Raw genomic sequence first — 18,310 nt, forward strand, 5'->3', positions numbered from 1 at the left:
TTGAAAATTATTTTTCCCGGCTTTAATCACTATTTGAACTGCATTCTGCTTGTTTACAAGAAACTGAGTAGTGTGCAGTGTACTGCCCACGGTTCTGCCAGGTGGAACTTTATATTGCGGGTGGACAGGACGAGAGAAGAGTGTTGTAATCACTGTGATGTCTGATCCGTGTTTGACCGCTGCCTCAGATCTGCCTCTCTGCTGTGTTATAGATGGTGCTTGGCCAGCAGCCCAGCAGCAGCAGCAACCTGACCGAGCTGCAGGTGGTCAACCTGGATGCCCCCCACAATACCAAAAGTGACTGACTGATGTGCAGACTCACGGACACACAGGCATCGAGGCCAGGAAGCCCAGACCTTATTTTATAGAGACTGCCGCAACTATTTATTGTGATGCCTTTTTACAGCGTTTGTTCAAACTATAAGAACATAGGAGGAACGAGGCGTTGCTGCAATGTCCTTGGATCATGTTCTTGTATAACTGAGAATGTCTTTTTGTGTGTGTGTGCTCTTTTTAGTGAACTGTTACTGCAACATGTGCACACTGCAGGTGCTGCGGCTTCTCACTTCAGCCAAAGAGACATTCGTTTGTGTGTGTTGTGTTTGTTTGAGAGATGGGAGGGGGACAGGGCAAGGCAAGGGAACCAAGGAGGTCCGAAATTGTACATAATCCTTTTTTATTTTGAGAGAGAAACTATTTTTCGCCTGTTTGTGCAATGGCATGTGGCTGTTTTTGTTGTATTCTTTTCGTTTGTTTTAAGGAAAGTGAGGAGCCAAGGAATATTCTTGGGGAGACCTGAGATAAAGGCCCTGTGGTACATAGGAACTGAGAGAATCAAGTGCCAAATTAGTGCTGTCTCAGTGAAGGGCTCCAGTCCCTCAAAGGTCTTTGTACTGTCATGAAAGACACCCCTCAGTGGCAATTGTGTGGCAGCGCACTCTGTAATGACAGACAATGTCAACATGTGGTGCGAGGAGGAAGGGAGGTATGGCTGTTAACACTGCATTTGTATGTTTAACCAAGGTATTGTTTTACACTGTATGCATCCTCGACTGGGTATTCCCTTGCTGTGCTTTTTCTTTTACTGGACAGCTGCTACCATGCTCTGCTTGTTTACAAAATCAGTTTCACAGACTTGCCTTTGCACTCTTTGTAAGATGAAACTACTGACGTTTGCTGGAAAATGTCTTCTCCATGACAAGTCCTCAGTAGGTGGCGTTTCCCTGAACAGCAACCCCCCACCCCAACATTAATCTGTAAAAAAGAGAGGAGGAGAGGACGAGGTCAGCCAGTCACAGGCCCCACCGCCCCACACCTCCAGCGTGCTGGGAGAGCACCTGGGCTCCCGCATCTGTGCCTGTGAGCTGGTGGGAGAGGTCAGAGGGACAGCCTTTCTGTGCAGGCTTGGCCAAATGAGATGGGCAGCGTTTCCACAGCTCGAGCAGCCCTTCTCATCTCTTCCCCAGTTTAAACTGGAGCCGCACCCGAGAGTCACACGTTCTCCCCTTTGAACAAGACTGTTCCCCCCCCCTTTTAGTTTAATAACAAAAACGGGTATAAGACCATGAGAAACATTTTCACTTATCAGGTTTTTGAACTTGAATCAATCATACATATCCAACATTGTCTGTCTACACTCGCCAAAAACATAGCAGTAAGATGTACACTTACGTTTTTTAATGTAAATTTAGTTAGGAAAAATACTTTAAACGATGACTTTGTACATGAAATTAAATGCATATGCTAAATTGCATTACTATAATCAAACTTTAGTATTTCAGTGTCTTCAGAAAACATTTTTGGAGTGGATACGGTCCACAATGATGATATGGAAACTCCATGACTACGTGGTTATTAGTATACGAACACATAGATGCACTCTGTACTTGATTACTCAGGAAGCGCTGCCGCTCAGCCCCGTGAGATGTGGGGGACAGGACTGACCGAGAGATGGCCTCAAAAACCGCTGCTGGCAGCAGAACAGTACTTGCGCAACCTGGCGACATCCCAGCGCACAGGCCCAGCCTCAGATCAGTCTCTCAGCTGCTCTAACCACTGATCTTGTGGCAATTGTTTTACTTCTGGCAGCCTGCAAGCCGTAGAATACTCCAGGATTTTGTGTGTTACTCCCCATGCTCTGCAGGAGTGCCTGCTGACACTGATTGCCGTGTGATCTCCATGGTGACACGGACACACAGCTCGGCTCCAGGGGCCTGATGTGCAGCCATAGCCAGGCTCCCCCCCCCGCTGTCCTGGCGTAACCCCCCTCACGTTTGCTAATATGTCCCACTTTTTTTTTGCCACTGTGAATTGTTCGGAAATCATATTTCCTTTTCTGTCCTGTACAGAATTCAGGAGTATTACTGTTTTTATGACCTTGCCCAGTACTGCTCTGTAAACATGCACGGACTGTACAGTGTGGGGGTTCTTGTCAGAGTGATCCTCCTGTGCCCTACCCGAGTTTCTTATTTAAATCTCAACCTTCTGCTGATGAGGTTATAAAACTTGAGAGGAAAATGATTATTTTCTTAGACCGTGAATTCCTCTCCTTTTTTAGAAACAGTTTTAAATAACACATGCCTGATGTTTTTAATATGGTTGAAATCTATGGCCTGGTCATAGATCATGCGAGTTCAGGAGCTTGATGCAGACCCTTCAGTTGTTTGTCATAAGTACACAGATAAAAATAGTTTAAAAGTTTCTTCATCAGCACTCCATTTCATAGACACTGCATACCAGCGTAGGCCTTGGAACCATGTCAATGAAACCTCCTCAACTGCAAGTTTTTATCTTGCTAGATTGTGCCCCCAGGAATTCCCATTGCTCCTGCTCCTGGTCTTGTATGCTGCTGCAGGAGGGTATTTGACTGAAATCAAAATGCAGTGGGGAGATTCTACCCAGTGCTGCTGAGCAGAGCCATTGTGTGTCTGTGTGTGGTTTAAAGGTACTGTGAGATAGTGTTGGGAGGGCCAGGGGCTGATGCTCTTGTATGCTGACAGAGTTGAATGCAGTAGTTATTCTTATAAAAAATGAGAAGACTGGCTACAGGAAAAACAAAATGTCGCTAGGTGTTTTGTTGCGAAATCTGTCAATCAGACTTACTGTGCAGATCCTTGGCTCATCTGGAGCACCTGTGTTTTGAACTCTTTCGGTACACTTGCACTCTGCCAACAGCTCTGGGGACCCTTTTTCACAAAGATTAATTTGGGAGAGGCCTAGAAGTCTGAGATTGTTTAATGTTTTTCCAACGGTTCTTTCACTATTCATGTTAACAAAACTCCAATTTCTACTGAAGTCCCTTTGAACATAACACAAAACATGAATCTCAGACTTTGCTCCCCAGCATATCCACATTTCTGTAGACTAAGTCCTTGGTGCTGTTGGTGGTCAAATTTTACCTTTGAATCCTGACTTTAAATTAGGTGTAAAAACGTAATGCAGGCTTTCCTTCTCTTCATCATCGTGGACCTTTGAGTCCAGTCATGCTTTGGCTTTGAATGTAGTGGCCCAGACTGGCTCTCCAGAGTCTGAGGCACAAGGCTGTGCCATTGGAGCTCTTCCTGGCTGCAAGGTGGTGCAGCTCTCACTGTGTTCATTGTGTATCTGTGTACATGTGTCCAAAGGCATTCACATAGGAACAGCTACTGTAGTTTTTGTACCTTGGAGATGCAAAAAAAAAAAGCCTTGAAATATAATGAAAAAAATATTTTTCTAGGTGTTTTGATTAAATATTTATGTATTTTAAACCTGGGGGATGTTCTCTAGTTATCTCTTTTGTGTGTTAGTTTCGTATTCCCTCATTCCTTTGTGGCTGAATGTTTCTCCTCTGGGCATGGAGTCGAGATTCAGGCTGATTCGGGGTAGTGATGTTTTCTTTTGGTTATACAAACAAATGCCAGTTGATTCCCAGCACTGATTGTTTTTAGGCCAAAATGTTTTATTTTGAAGTTTCAATTCAAATTTCATGCATATACCTATACAAGTTTTGCCTTTTATTACTACCTGTGTAAACAATGCCTCACTCGAAGCCATTAAACAATCACAATGTCTTTTTAGGAACATTTTGTATCTTTAACACTTAAAATCAATCCAATGCAATAAAAATGCAATTGTTTAAAATTTGTTTTTCCTCTTGACTGTCATCCAACCATTTATCTGGTCAGACTGAATCCTACAGTATTAAACTTCAGTATGATAATTCCTATCCACCAAAATCTTTCTCACACCCTGTCTTGCTGAAGTCTAGTTTTTCTTTTCCATTAGTTAAGTGATTAACATCAGCAAACCCAGTCTCTACCAAGCACTGAATTTTAAACAAGACTTGTATTAAATTATAATTTTGCTCCACACGCTAAACAAAAGACACAGCATAAACCTTGATGTATTTTTTTTATAATTAAGAGAATAGAAATATGAATTGTACACAAGATGTCTTTATGATATGTGGTAAGATTATTCTAAAGAAAACTCGTTTTTTGTAGTTTGTTTTTATTAACTTCCAGAGTTTGTCTGCGGAGTTTATGTATGTAACATGGTAACTCTGTACAGAGCTTTTCTTTTGTAAAAAAAAAACAAAAAATATAAACAAAAATCTTCAATAAATGTATCATTTGTGAATTCTTTGTCTGAATTACTGTGGCCCGTTAGCTGTAATTGTTTATATGTGTTTGTGTATATAAGAGTGCATTAAAAACCAGATGCTGGGACAGTTCACAAACTAGGAAATGTATTTCCTTAAACACTGTTTAAGTATATTTAAAACCACAAATAGTAGGCACTTCTTTACCCAAAGAGATGTGGGAGTATGGAACAAGCTGTCCCACTATGTTGAAGCTGGTATCCAAGATTCTATCAAGACACAGCGGCATGAGATCTTTGGATCAATTAATAACTACCAAATTCGCTAGATAGGCCACACGACCTCTCTTTTGTAACCTTTCTTTTGACATAATGTATATATTCTTATTCATTCAAGAATAAATAAAATGCATTGAAAAGTTTGTGGGACATCCTTTGAAATCTGCTTTGATTGCATGACTGTGTTCACGTTAGTGGCATTTAGCACACCCTAAAATTGCATGTTCCAATGAAAAACAATCAGGAAGTCATCACAGATCATGATCAGTGTTTCAGCTGCATTAAAATTGTTAATGCAGTTTAAGGCCAATTTGAGATCAATTCATAGCTACCCAAGGTCTTGTCCTTGAAATGCTTATGGTTTTCATCCTTGCCTCTGTAAAGTACTTAAACTCATAATTTACTTAATTGGCCAGTATTTCCATCTTTCTCTGGTCTTCAGCAGATGACGGATATTAAAAAAATTATGAGTCCCAGGAGCTATGCCTTGCCGACTGGAACTGGACTGGCACTTTTGGGATTATCAAAGTGATCTTCAGCATCTAGGATAATTAAACAAAATTTAGAAACTGTCTCCTGTATTGGCATGCAAGAGACATTTTTTCCTCCAACCCAAGTGATTGCATTAACAGACATACAAGATATTTGTTAAGGTATTTAGGCTGCTTGCTCCATATATAAGTCTAAGTCTATACCTTAAATACAGTATAAGTCACTATATTTAAGGTATAGTTACCTTACTCATAGTCTGGCTAAATGTACTTAAATTATGCAGTTAATAAAACCAACTGTGTAATTGCATATTTGAGTATGCTGCAAAAATTCAAACAGCCATCTCACGGCTCGCAACACAACCTCTTCGAACCCCTCCAGTCTGGTTTCAGACAATAACACAGCACAAAAACCACCCTTGTTAAAGTCACTATTCCAGTTCTCTGACTATCCTTGTTCTCCTTGACCTCAGTGCTGCTTTGGACACTTAATTGTGATGTCTTACTTTCTCGTCTTGAGACTTTTGTCTCTTTGTCTCTCTTGAGGGTTTCAGTTCTGATGTTGGGTTTGTTACGTCTGGTGTTCTTCGGTGCCTGAAGCTGGGCCCCCTACTTTTGAGCATTTACATGTTCCCACGTCAGTTACTAAAATCAGTCTGAATGATCATGTCTATGCTGATGATACTCAAATCTACGTCCACACTCAACCTGACACTGAAGTAGCAGTTTCTGCACTAATTGCATCTCTGACATAACATCCTGGATGACTAAAAATGTCCTTCATTTGAGCTGTGACAAGACTGAAGTCGTGCTTCTCTGCACCTAGCAACTCTCAACTATGTAAAACCAATGCAGTAACCTTATCTGTGGATAGTTCTGACTTTGAGTTTCAATCTAAATTGAAGAACGGGGGGTGATATTTGATTGAAGCTTGACGTTTGACCCACATGCAAAATATTGTAAAAACATTCTTCCATTTCAAAAAGCAATGGCAGACTATGTCCTACATTGTCTCTGACTGTAACACAAAAGTTGTCAAATGTCAATACATTTGTCTTTTCCAGAATTGATTACTGTAAAGCCCTGCTCACTGGGGTGTCTAGAGCCACACTGAACTCACCTCAGTATGTCCAGAATTCAGCAGCCAGAATCCTGACCAGGTCTAATGCAAGTGATCTCATTACTCCTGTCCTGGAGCCCTTGCACTGGCTTCCTGTCAGATTAGGTGACGACTTCAAAATGCTCCTGCCGCCCGTGAAGAATGTGAAAGTGAAGTATTCCAACGCGCCTGTACAAATGGCATTACACTCCTCTACCTTCAAGGCTTAGATGGGTACCTATCTGAAATTATCTTCCTACTCCCCACCTGCCAGTCTTCATTCATCTGATTCTGGTCTCCTGTTTGTCTCCCTGGGTCACCTATGTGTGACTCTCGCTACACCCTGATTCTGAATTCCCGAAGGAAATCAGAGTAACCTTCTCCGATTGAACTTCTTCTTTAGAAAGGCTTTTATTTAATTGGTGTGGTGTCTGTTTTAACTGTTTTTTTTAACTTGTCCTGTAAAGTGCTTTGCTCTGAGAAGATAACTTTATGTAAAATTATTATTATTATTATTATTATTAACCAAAAAAGTATTTAACTATTTATTTAAAAATAATAAACATTTACTAGGTTGTTTCATTTTGACGTCGATTCTTTTGTTTTCATTAACTGCTGTCAGTTTAGGGGGGTAATTCAAAAGCTTAGCTCTAGCTAAGGGTCCTGGGAGCAGGTGTTGAGTTGAAAGTACCTCCCAAGTCTTGCGCGATCGTGGCTCGAGTCATTGGAGAGGGACTACAAGTCCCAGAAGGCACAGGGTTTGCAAGCCCTCTTCCTATTGGCTGTACGTTCCTCTTCCACAGAGCAACGCACCGGGAGACATGGGGGTTTCGGCGTGTATTATGTTGAGGAACTGAGTTGTGTGGGTCGAGGTGGTCCCGTGGAGCTTGCTAATTCATACAAAATTAAACGCCGGGATTTATACCAACGAGGCTGTCCATGCGAAGCCTAGCGTTGCTCTTGTGCCCGTGTGTTGTCGCGGTAGCGGTGCATCTTTGGTTGGTAATAAGCAGAACCGCCTCCTTTTTGGATCTCCTGCATTCAGGTATGTAGTGTTGCTATCAGTTTTGAACTTGAACTTTTGATAAAGCACGTAACAGAAAGTGATATCGCTTTGCTTTTCTTGCTCGGTTGTCTCTTATGTTTTGTTTTTGGCTCTGTGCTTTTTTACTACGATGATTGATCTCAAGCCGTTTTAGTTTAGTCTTGTGTTCGACCTTGAGCTCTTCGATTTTTGCATTTGCTGTATTCTAGCAAACGCACAAACGTCTTGCTAAAGTTAGGCTGCGGTTTGATACTGTTACTTTTTGTTATTCTGTAACGCTAGTTGCTGACGTTTTCAGATCAAATTTTGCAAGAGAGGAAAACACGATATATCCCTTGTCCAGTGGACATAAATAGAACGTGGGCTGTCCACATCGTTTTAAAATGCACAAATTACTATGTATCTATTGCACGAATAGCACATCGTGCGATTAAAAGTAAGTGAGAAGTTTAAAGTTGACTTTTTACTCCTTGTGACGGTCACTTCTAGTACAGCTCTCTTTAGTATTCAGAAATCTGGGAGATGAAGCGACAGCTGTAGACGTCCCTAAAAATAAAAAATTCCGTCGAGTTCGCTAGTTTATAAATTGCACTGGCGCTGCGATTTGTTTATTGAGTTACTTGTACGGGAGTGAAAAAAACTTATACGAAATATTTTACTATTAACTATATTTACATCTCGGAAATGCAGATCTTTAGCGTAGTAGTTTTAATTCAGCAGTTTTGTTGCAACATTTGCCTTCGTCAGGAGTATGAAAAATCTTAAAAGGCATCATACACCTCTCCCTTTTGTCTGTATATGGATTGCATTGGGCTGTTTTAAAATAAAGGTCATATATCCATGCCCGTTTTCTGATGACTGTTCTTGTTGGTGTAAAAACGCCAAATAACACATCCCAACATGACGCCAGGTATTGAACAGTTGTAAAGTTTAAAGGGCGTTTTTAATGAAGCATTATAAGGAACTGGTGTCCGTACTTTGGTGGCAAATGCATAAATGCTGAAATAAATAAAAACGGTATTTTGCGCTTAATGTCGAAACTGGGCTTCTTGGTGTCTTACAAATAGGTCAGGAGTGTACTTCTTGCGAGCTTCTTGTCGGAGTGCTGTCCGCAAGACATCATCATGGTCTCAGGGAGGCGATAAGAAATACTTGGCTTGGGTACCTCCGACAGCACCCTCATTTCCGACACCGGTGCGTATTGAGTTTTAATGTCATTTTCTGCAGATTGCAAATGAGGGCAATGATCGATCCTTGTCAGGTGGGACTTTCCCCTGTGGCCGGCAGCGGGGGCACTTCTGTGGTGCTGTCCCCAGTGAGTTCGCCAAAGACCTTTCCTGCGCTACGAGAAGAAACGGGATGTTGAATTTCCTATTGGAAATTAATTTCACTCAGTAATTTGTAATTAACGTTCTAGCGACATCCGTTAACGTCCAGCTGGCACATTATCTTATCCCTGCACCTCTGCCCTATTTTCCTGTACCTGTGAGAATATACCTTTCTGACGGTTTAACATCCCCCAGGCAATATCACTTCTTCCCAGTGTCTGTGCTTGTGTCGGTGTAGGTCAGGCATTCGGGACAGCAGGACAGAGGTATGGCTCTCTCAGCCCTCCTCAGTGAAACAGTGCCTTTACAACGTGAGTTATTGCCAGAGAGCTGCCAAGTTTAAACGGGCTGTCTGACTTGGCAGCAGAGCGCAGAGAATCGCATGCGCTCGACGATGGGCACGCTTACAGCACACATCGATTCCCAGGCCCGTCGATTCTCGAGCCAGTCATTGGAAATGGCCCCTTGCAGGAGTTTTCCCAGCAGCTTCTGTTGCCCTAGTGACGCATGTGGGGCTGTTTGAGATGTGGTGTGACAGAGCACCGACTTATTTGGCTCCTTACACACCACTGCTCCAAGGAACCCCTTCTCAGTGGGTCATTAACGCAGCACCGTTTGGAGCGTCTTGCCTGCGAGTTTTTTCCTGCTGGCATCAGTTTATCCCCCCGCGAGCGTTGACGGTTTGGCGTTGTCTAAAGATGGAAAGGAAGGGTGGGGTTGTTGCTGGCTGGGGCGTGGCCCTGCATGAGCCTCTCTGCTGTGCTGGTCTGCAGGGTGGCGGTGAAGTTCATCATTGGGACTCATGGCTGTGCTGTGCCGGAAGAGGACAGAGAGGACCCGTACTCCTGCACCCTGCTCAACCTTACTGAGCCAGGTGAGTGCTCCCCTTCCAGCTCGGGACTCTCCGCTGGCAGTGAGGGCCTAGGGCAGGGCGAACTGTGAACGAGTCTCCAGTCACGCACAATCCCGCTGAGCAAGGCCAGTCTTCTGGGATTGAGGGAACAGGCCGTGATTCACCATGCCGGCAGGGAGATGGGCATTGCACCCCGTAACTTTATAGAACAGCGCTGAGAGTTCATACGCTCACAGGTGCAGGTGTGGTCCGATTGTCTTTTGACTTCTCTCCATCCTGTATGTTCAAAGTGAACTGCACTCTGGGACTTGCATGAAAAATTATACAGGTTGCAGAACTAGAACTAAATATTTAACCCTCCGAGATCAAAGCAGAGGTCTGCTTTCTTGCTTGGCTCTCACGCAGGTTGGATGTTTTATTATTGGTGCAGAGCAAGGTCTCCCTAGGTTAAACACGAAACGTGAGACATGAGAGCAGGCACACACCTGTCAATATTCGTCTGGGGCAGGAAGGAAGGGGTGCGCTAACTTCGTGAGCTTCAGAGCAGTGCTGTGTATCTCGTGTTGTTGCCTGTAAGCGCCTGGGGCAAACGCATTGTTCTTCATTCTGCATTGTAAGGCAGAATCCCCCAGCTAAATTGCACTTAAATCACCACAGCTGGGCTGGAACTAAATGGGTATGATTCTAGTTATTCTTCAGCTGTGTCCCAGTGGTTAATAAAAATAAATGTTCCCAGAATATTCGGTTCAGTTGTCCTTGTGGCCACCCTGCGCTGCCTTTGGTAGCTGACAGTCAGTTTGAATCTTTTGCGTGTACATCCGTGTGAAGTCTTTTAAGTTTAAATTGTCTTTTTAAGCACATTAGGGCAGAATAAAATGCACAGAGCAGCCTTGCACTGGAAGATTGCAGTGTTTTGTGTGATTGAACAAATAAACATGAGCCCTGTCTTCGAGTCCTTTTGAAGTCAGGGTCAGGATCAGGCTGTGTGTTGACTTTGACAGTTTCCAATAGCAATTTTTCAGTGAGGCCGAGTTCTTTGTTTTGCACCGACAAGACTGCAGAATTAATCATTTAATTAGCAAGGAAATTTATCGAAATTCAGCATTGCTCTGGAAAGCACTTCACTCTCGGCTGCCCCTAGCAACTGAAAAACATCTGGCTCACTAACTCCACTGTCTTAGACTGGCTTTAGTCTAGAGGCACAGAGAAGCAGCTCATACCCAAAATGTAAAAAGCAAAAATATATTGCTTCTTTAACAGCCTTGTGCTTTTCATTAAGCTCTTGGCGTCTATACTCAGTGCTTTTGATTTTTTTTCTTTCTTGAACAAAATATGCGGAGTTGCCGTTCTCATTGATATCGTGGTGCTTGTGGGTTTTTAAAAAAAATATTTTTCCAAGTGATTATCCTGAAAAAGATGTCTGTAGATGGGATGTTGCTTATGCAGTTTAGGACTTGTGCATCGTGGCCATGAGTTATAACTGAGCTGTAGTACTCATAACTAAATGTACCATTTGCTCAGCTGTGTAATAACCTACAGTGAACTGATTGTGCTGCTGTGGCAGGTATGTGAGAGTTAATTGGCGGACACTGAGTTAAAAAAGGGATGCTGTGGTCAGTCATTGCCTCATGTCTGTCGCTCTTAATCCCAGTGACTGGGCAGGAAACTGAAATCCTGTCCATGCCGGATGCCTCTGTCCTCTCTGCCTCGGAGGCCCCGGTTGTCAGCCTGGACTTCAAAGTCCTGCACCCCATTGTGATCACGCGGCTGGGGGTGTTCCCCGACGGGCCCGATCAGGGGTTCAGGAGGAACGTCACCGTCAGGCTCTTCCAGCTGGAGCAGGAGGTGAGAGCTTCTCCTTGCCCCTTCCTGCTGCAGGTCCCAGCTGCTGGACCGAGAAGCGGATGTGTCCCGTTCAGCAAGTGCGGGATAATTCTGTGGCCATAGAGGCCTTTTCTGGTATTTCAGAACATGCCTGAAGTTATTCAACATGTAGAAGCAATTCACCCCTTTCGCCTTTCCCAGACTCAGGGCTGCATGTAGCTGTGAGAAAATTGTGTGAAGGCAGTTCTCTAATTAACCAGAGTGCAAAAGGCTATTCATTCATGTTCCCTCCCACCTCGACCATCACCTTTCAAACACAGTGCAAAGAAAATATAACCTGGGTGGTCGATGCCCAAAATCCTCGCCTTGTCTCCTGCTGTGGCTCCAGTGGCAGGCCTGCTTTGTTTCTCTTTCTCAGGAAGCGATCGTTACAGCCCGGTTCAGCCCAATCAGCTTTGGGGTCAGTGTGAACGGGGTCTGGTACAAACCAGTGGAGCAGTTCATCCTGCCAAAGGTGAGTCTGCAGCTTCCGGTCGTACTGTAGGTGGCGGTGTGATCCAGAGGCCGGGAAACCCATCAGAAATGGAAACTAATTTAAAGTCCTTTGCCAATACTGTACCTGACTGAAGGAGAATAATGCTTTAGGTGATTTTTTTTGTTAGGCAGTGGACAGTTGAATATGGCAAAGATCTGTTTTGTGTTTGGCTCACACCAGATCAAGCGCGGGTGTTGTGATCTGTGTGTGGACTGATCCAGTTCAGGAGTGTGAACATTGTCAGAAGGCTGTCCTGGTGTGACCGTGGCTTTTCGCTGGTCTTGTCCCCAGGGGTTCGAAGGCACGCTGGTCTGGGAGAGTGTGGACTCGGAGAGCCTCATCACAGCCAACGTCTCTGCAGTGCAGTTTAACAGCGGGGGTGGGGTGGTGAGAGTTTCTCCAGTACGTGGTCTTGACCATTCTTCATTCTTTTTTTTTCAGAACGTTAAACAGATATATAATTAAGTCACCAATTAAATAGGGCAGTGGTTGGCATGGCATAGTGGATATGCATTTGGACTCGTAACTGGAGGGTTGTGGGTTCGAATCCCCGCTACAGACACTGCCGCTGTATCTTGAGAGCCGTACTGTACCCCAGCTGATCCAGTTCGCCCAGCTGTATTAGTGGGGACCAGCATTGTGGGGGTCCCATACTCTCTTCTGCTTAACAGAAGGCAACAGTCTGGACTTTTTTAACCAGGTTAAGTGATTTATTTTGAAAATGAAGGATTTAACATCTTTACTTTTCGTTCGGTGTTTTTTTGTGCACTGAAAAGCTCCCGGGGCGACAGCATTGCTGTGTCGCTGCGCCTGGGGCCCAGGAGCTGGGGTGCTGTCTGTGAGGAGTTTGTATGTTCTCCCCGGGTTCACTGGGGGTTCCTCCGGGTGGTGTGGGTGTGTGTACTTGTCCGTGTGTGCCCTGCGATGGACTGGCGTCCCATCCAAGGTGTACCCTGCCTTGTGCTCCTTGCTTGCTGGGATAGACTCCAGCTCCCTGTACGCGACCCAGTACGGGATAAAATGGCTGGATGGGTGACCAAGCTCTGTGGAGCGATGGAAATGATTGCCCTTGTGTGTTTCAGCTGGAGGATGGCATCTTACCACATCGGAGCACTCAGGGGGTCCCTGGCCTGGCTGGAGGGTTCACGTTCACCGTGTATGGTGAGTCCACCTCTCCACGAAACTTCCAGGGTGGTGCCGATTGAACTGGTCGATTCTTGAAAATTGTAAAGGCATTGTGTTCATGGAGCTTGTTAATGTAGCTGAACATATTTCAGGAGCTTGGAGGTGAAACCCTGACCGAGCGGTTTGCTTTTGTTTTCTCTCGTAACCTTTAATGTTCCCTGAAAAGTAAGACGAAAAAAAAAAAAAAGCCAGTTGTCTCCGATTTCACATGATGTTGAGAATATTGTTGAGTTTTACTTGATCTGTAGGGCCCATATTAAAACGCAGAGCTCGAGCACTGTAGCTGCAGTGCAAGAAACAATTCGGTTTCAGTTTCGTGACCAAGTGATGAACTCTGGAAGTCTTTGTTTTCAGGCCTGAGTGTGTTCACGTTTCTTTAGTTTAATCAATCACTTTTCAAATGTGCCATCTCAGACATAGAACAAAAGTACACTGGACTCAGCGGATCAATGCAGCAATTGATTGAAACAAATAATCCTCATCTTCAAACCAAATCTCGCCTGACCATCGACGTGTATGTATGTGACTGAATTCAGATGAGAATGTTAATTTGGAATCATATGTGAAGAAACTTGAAGTATAAAATAACTTAACCATCTGATAATGATGTTTCTTCAGCACGCTAACACGCATGTGATTAATTTAAAATGAGACTGCAAGAAGAGGCCATGCTAGGAAAAATACTTAGATATCTTTTGAGAGGGCATTTCCATATTTATAGTTAAGCGTGGCATTTAAATCAAAGAATTAATTCCATCTGACCATTGTTCTCAAAATCAAATAAATTATTTGGGAAATAGTTAAAATCCGTTTTAAATCAAGGGATATCTGTACATCCATGCATTTTCTAACTGCTTCATCCAGTTTATGGTTTTGGGTTTGCAGAAGGCTATCCTGTTTTTGCAAAATTATTCAGTACTGTAGTACAACCTCATTTACAGTGTTGTATATAGATTTAGTTACCATATTACAAAAAAGATATTGTTGATCTGTAGGAGGAGTGATCAGATATCTTCTCAGGTTTTAAGGAATGTCCTGTTTGGAAAGGGTAAAGGAACCGTTTTTTTAGTTTTGACCAGAAGTAAGATGGAAGCCGAGTTAAATATCGAAAATCTGCAAAGGCATTGGAAGAAGTCCATGGATCAGTTAACTACTAATGCTCAAATGGGCTAGATGGGCCAAATTAAATTAAAGCTGATGAGAACACAAGGTGTTTTTTACACAGAGGGTGGTAGGAGTTTGCAACAGGCTGCCCAGCCGTGCTGTTGGAGCGGATGTCCTGACTTCTTTCAAGGAGCTCCTGGATGAGACCCTGATGGGCGATCTGCTGGCATCCAAGTAGCTAAACGTCTCCTGTTGTCAAGAACCTCTTTCGTCTTCTTGTGCTCCAGACACGGAGGGCCTGGCGGAGATGCTGAGGGGACGGCCCGGGCGGGTGAAGAGTCATGCTGAAGCCCTGCTAGAGGAGGACGCTGCTCTGCAGAGGGAGAGCCACCAGCATGGAGACATGGTCTTCGTCGATGTGGTGGACACGTACAGAAATGTGCCTTCTAAACTGCTGCAGTTCTACAAATGGTAGGGCTCCACGAGTCCTGGGGGACAGGCATGTATTGAAATGTCTGCTGCACTCTCCAGGTAGAAGATTAAGTTCTTGATTAAATACTGGGATGGTTCTCTAAGGGAGAATGTTCTTCATTATTTTAGCCCTTTCCTAACGGAATATTATAGTGCATGTGATTGGAAGGTCAAGTCACCAAGGATGTGGTGCTGGTTGCTAGATTTATTTTTCCAATCTCATTAAATAGCCAAAGCAATTTAAAAGGGAAGGGGAACAGGGGTTTTAACTCGATACCGATTTTCCTTCCACCAGGGCTGTGAGGAATGCAGACTTTGATCTGCTTCTGAAGACGGATGATGACTGTTACATCGACGTAGACGCGGTGTTAATGAAGATAGACCACAAAGGGCTGAGGAGGAGGAATTTTTGGTGGGGGAAGTGAGTACAACCGGTAGTACAGCAGGATAGCACGGATGCTCTCTCCATTTACCTTACAGATAACGCATGCGTCATGTGAATGATTGAATTTGGCTCTTCTGCATAATTCCAGCACATTTTCTGAGACAGCCCAGTATGGAGTGTCGTACCCTGGTGTCGGGGGATTGTGTGTGTGTTTGTTCTCGTGTCGGGGGAGTGTGCCCTTGCTGACGGGGCCGGGGGGGGGGCGGTTCAGGGTTCAGTGTTCAGGGTGAGAGCTCTCTCAGCGTCGGTATCCTGTGCAGTTTCAGACAGAGCTGGGCAGTGGACCGCACTGGGAAGTGGCAGGAGCTGGAGTATGCCAGCCCAGCCTATCCTGCGTTCACCTGTGGCTCTGGCTACGTCGCCTCGCAGGATCTCATCCAGTGGCTCGCAGACGATGCTGAACGGCTGAAGGCCTACCAGGTACTAAAACGTCCCTGTCCCCTGTCAGGGGCGCTGAGAGCCAGCAAGAGTCCCAGGGCAGACGGTCTTTCTGGGCCCCTGAAAACTGGTTTTAAATTACTGGAGTTATAAATGTCCAAACGAAGTAAAAGTTAATTGTGTTATTCTGAATGTCATGACAGCACACAATGTAAACCTCACCATGAACGCCATCAAACTGAATAAAGTAGGCCTACGATAGTAAGAAAGCCAGAATATTATGGTGAATAACACTCACTATAGTATATGCCATTGAAAAAAGAAAAAAACTGTAACGTACTTTGGAAACTGCGTGAACATGTTGGCATTGTGCATATAAATCGTGCCAGTACCACATTTAAATTACTACGCAAACAATCGTTAAACTATAAGCACAGCACTGCAGTACACTACCATTCGTACAAATTCCCACACGGGGGCTTTGCGTGCTTTGCGATTTGCGAGAACGTCTATGACGCTGTCAAAATCTCACGTTCTGGCGAGGCGTTCTCCCACCGCAACTAATCTCTCCAGGGCTAGAAATAGTGATGCAAAACTGAAACTTGCGTCACGTGATGTAAATCGTGTTTATCCCATAATAAATAAGTAACAATCTCCTGAGACAACTAAAGGCTTCGTGGATGGCAACCAGTTATCAGCTCAAATTACAGTTATTCCTGCAAACTATTAGATGAGTCAACATTGATCAAGGTCGGGCCCTGACTTGTGAAGGGAAAGCCGTTCCAAAAGGTGAGGAATTGTAAACCCACTAACAAAAACAAGACCCACGGCCCCCCCCTCTCGTCAGGCCTCTCCCCAGATCACTTAAAGATGTCCTTTAAGTGCTATTGTATAACCGTTTTAAACCCTTTTATCCTACTAGAATTGATTTTGTTATTTTAACCATTTTTTACATTTAGAAGGATATTAAGGAATTATTTTTTGTATTGATAATGTTTGAACACCCGAAATTTGTTTTTTTTCCCTCTCCAACGGGTGTTGTTCATTGTAGGGTGAAGATGTCAGCATGGGTATATGGATGGCAGCGATAGGGCCTCGAAAATTTCAGGTTAGTCCAGTGGCGTGCAGCTTGAAAAGGTTGCTGCTTCCAGCCGACGTCCCTTCGCTGTTTCAGGGGTAATGAGGTTTGCCCCCCCCTCTCTCTCGTCTCTCCGGGGTCAGGACCCGGGCTGGCTGTGCGAGAAGGACTGTCACGCGGACATGCTGTCCTCCCCTCAGCACTCTCCCGCGGAGCTGCTCTTGCTGTGGCGCCGGCGGAGCACCTGCGGGGATCCTTGCGGCTGTCCCGGAGACGATCAGTGAGTCTGGGAGCCTGCCGGCACGGCTGTGTGCCCGGGCGCAGTCCAGAGGTATCTTGCTCTCCTTTGAGACCTTCCGCTGAGGAGGTTCATTTTCTGAGAGTGACTTCACCGTGTCTACCAGTAGGAATGTTTTTTTAACACCTCTTCATGGGGCACTGGACTTAATTGTGCCAGGTCTGAATGACTTAGGCCACATTTAAGAATCTGAAATTGGATTGTCACCGAACTAGTAGCAAGCAGCTGAAAAGGTTATGGAATTCATTTTTATTTTCTGGAATTCCTTTGGTAGTAAATGCTTGTGCTGTTCCTTGGGATGAAGAGAAAATACAGGCAAGCCCCAATGATTTTAACCCCCTGCCTGCCTTTCTGGGCCTTGCTGGGTGTGCCCCATGATGGCGGTAAGCAGTCTTGTTCATCAGCAGTCCATCCTGTCTCTCACACACACCTGAGTTGTGCTGTTATACTGATGTTGGGTTTCTGATTGAAGCACGTGATAAATCTGCGAGCCAGGGCCCGTTTCTCAGCGTCGGGGTTCAAACCCAGCTGCAAAGGAGTGGCTTGACCTGACCCCTGTCCTGTTATTTTAAGTGGACAGCACAGGAAAAACAACCCATACAGTATCTGGTTTCATCTGATCATCTGTGTACTGTGCTTTATATAAGGGCAGAATGACTATTAAGGATTAATGACTGCCATTCAAAATGACCCGAGAGACAGCAGCTATTGTCAGCCACAACTTACTGGTAGGGGCTGTACTAAGACATTGAAATGGTGCACCTTGAAGGGGAAGTGAAATATCTTGGTACTTTGGCACCAGAAAACATGCCTGGTAACTGAAGCTGGTTTCATATTCTACAACTGTACGTCAAACACTTTTCCGTTTAACTTTACCAAAGGCATCCCAGGAAGGCAATCAAGCCCAATTTAAATACAATCCGAAGCGGCTTTGTAGCTTTATTTAAATGCTTTGTCAAGTGAAAAGGGACTTTAAAGTGAATTCTTGTTTTCTTCCCCACCTTTCTTCCCTCATTCAGCAATAATATGGTCAAACTGTTCCCATGGTTTTGAAAAACAAATGTAAAGACACTTTATATTAAAAGGCAAATACCTGAGAATGTATGCAGTAGTTTATATTAATGCTAATAAATATATTTTTGAAACTGTACACAATCTTTTAGATTGTTTAATTGCTAATTCTTCAGGAAAAGTTGCTTACTCCACTGTGTGCATGGGTGTGACCAACTTAATTCCATCGTGTTGATGAATAATGTATCAGATTAAGTTTGAAACAGTTAAAATCAAGCGGCTGGTATAGAGGAAGGTAACTAGGCAGT

The 18,310-nt window shown here is 44.2% G+C and overlaps 2 protein-coding genes across 6 annotated transcripts in view; both read left to right on the plus strand.

Annotated features, from left to right (window-relative positions):
* The window catches only part of LOC148646110 (serum response factor-like), a 40,866-nt gene extending 36,249 nt beyond the window's left edge, over positions 1-4,617 (plus strand). For all 5 annotated transcript variants that reach the window (XM_088610719.1, XM_088610716.1, XM_088610718.1 and 2 more), the window contains one exon: positions 213-4,617. In XM_088610719.1, coding sequence (XP_088466845.1) covers positions 213-305 — 93 coding nt within the window. In that variant the 3' untranslated portion in view covers positions 306-4,617. The remainder of the gene's footprint in view (positions 1-212) is intronic.
* A 2,616-nt stretch (positions 4,618-7,233) lies between these two features.
* On the plus strand, positions 7,234-18,146 carry b3galnt2 (beta-1,3-N-acetylgalactosaminyltransferase 2). The gene is made up of 12 exons (XM_088609742.1): positions 7,234-7,492; positions 8,560-8,686; positions 9,594-9,694; positions 11,325-11,518; positions 11,916-12,011; positions 12,324-12,434; positions 13,115-13,193; positions 14,609-14,792; positions 15,088-15,213; positions 15,498-15,657; positions 16,667-16,723; positions 16,837-18,146. The coding sequence occupies exons 1-12, from the start codon at positions 7,387-7,389 to the stop codon at positions 16,975-16,977; spliced, it is 1,482 nt and encodes a 493-aa protein (XP_088465868.1). The 5' UTR covers positions 7,234-7,386; the 3' UTR covers positions 16,978-18,146.
* The last annotated feature ends 164 nt before the right edge of the window (positions 18,147-18,310 follow it).

The sequence above is a fragment of the Lepisosteus platostomus genome, chromosome 17 (assembly GCF_059453375.1).
Source record: "Lepisosteus platostomus isolate fLepPlt1 chromosome 17, fLepPlt1.hap1, whole genome shotgun sequence".
In the NCBI taxonomy this organism is placed as follows: domain Eukaryota; kingdom Metazoa; phylum Chordata; class Actinopteri; order Semionotiformes; family Lepisosteidae; genus Lepisosteus; species Lepisosteus platostomus.

What these genes read in the sequence shown, in the direction of transcription:
- b3galnt2 (XM_088609742.1), top strand. Translation starts at nt 7,387, where the DNA reads ATGCGAAGCCTAGCGTTGCTCTTGTGCCCGTGTGTTGTCGCGGTAGCG. An exon ending in AGCAGTTCATCCTGCCAAAG is followed by an intron (nt 12,012 to 12,323) that starts GTGAGTCTGCAG and finishes TCTTGTCCCCAG; the next exon opens with GGGTTCGAAGGCACGCTGGT. An exon ending in AACGGCTGAAGGCCTACCAG is followed by an intron (nt 15,658 to 16,666) that starts GTACTAAAACGT and finishes TGTTCATTGTAG; the next exon opens with GGTGAAGATGTCAGCATGGG.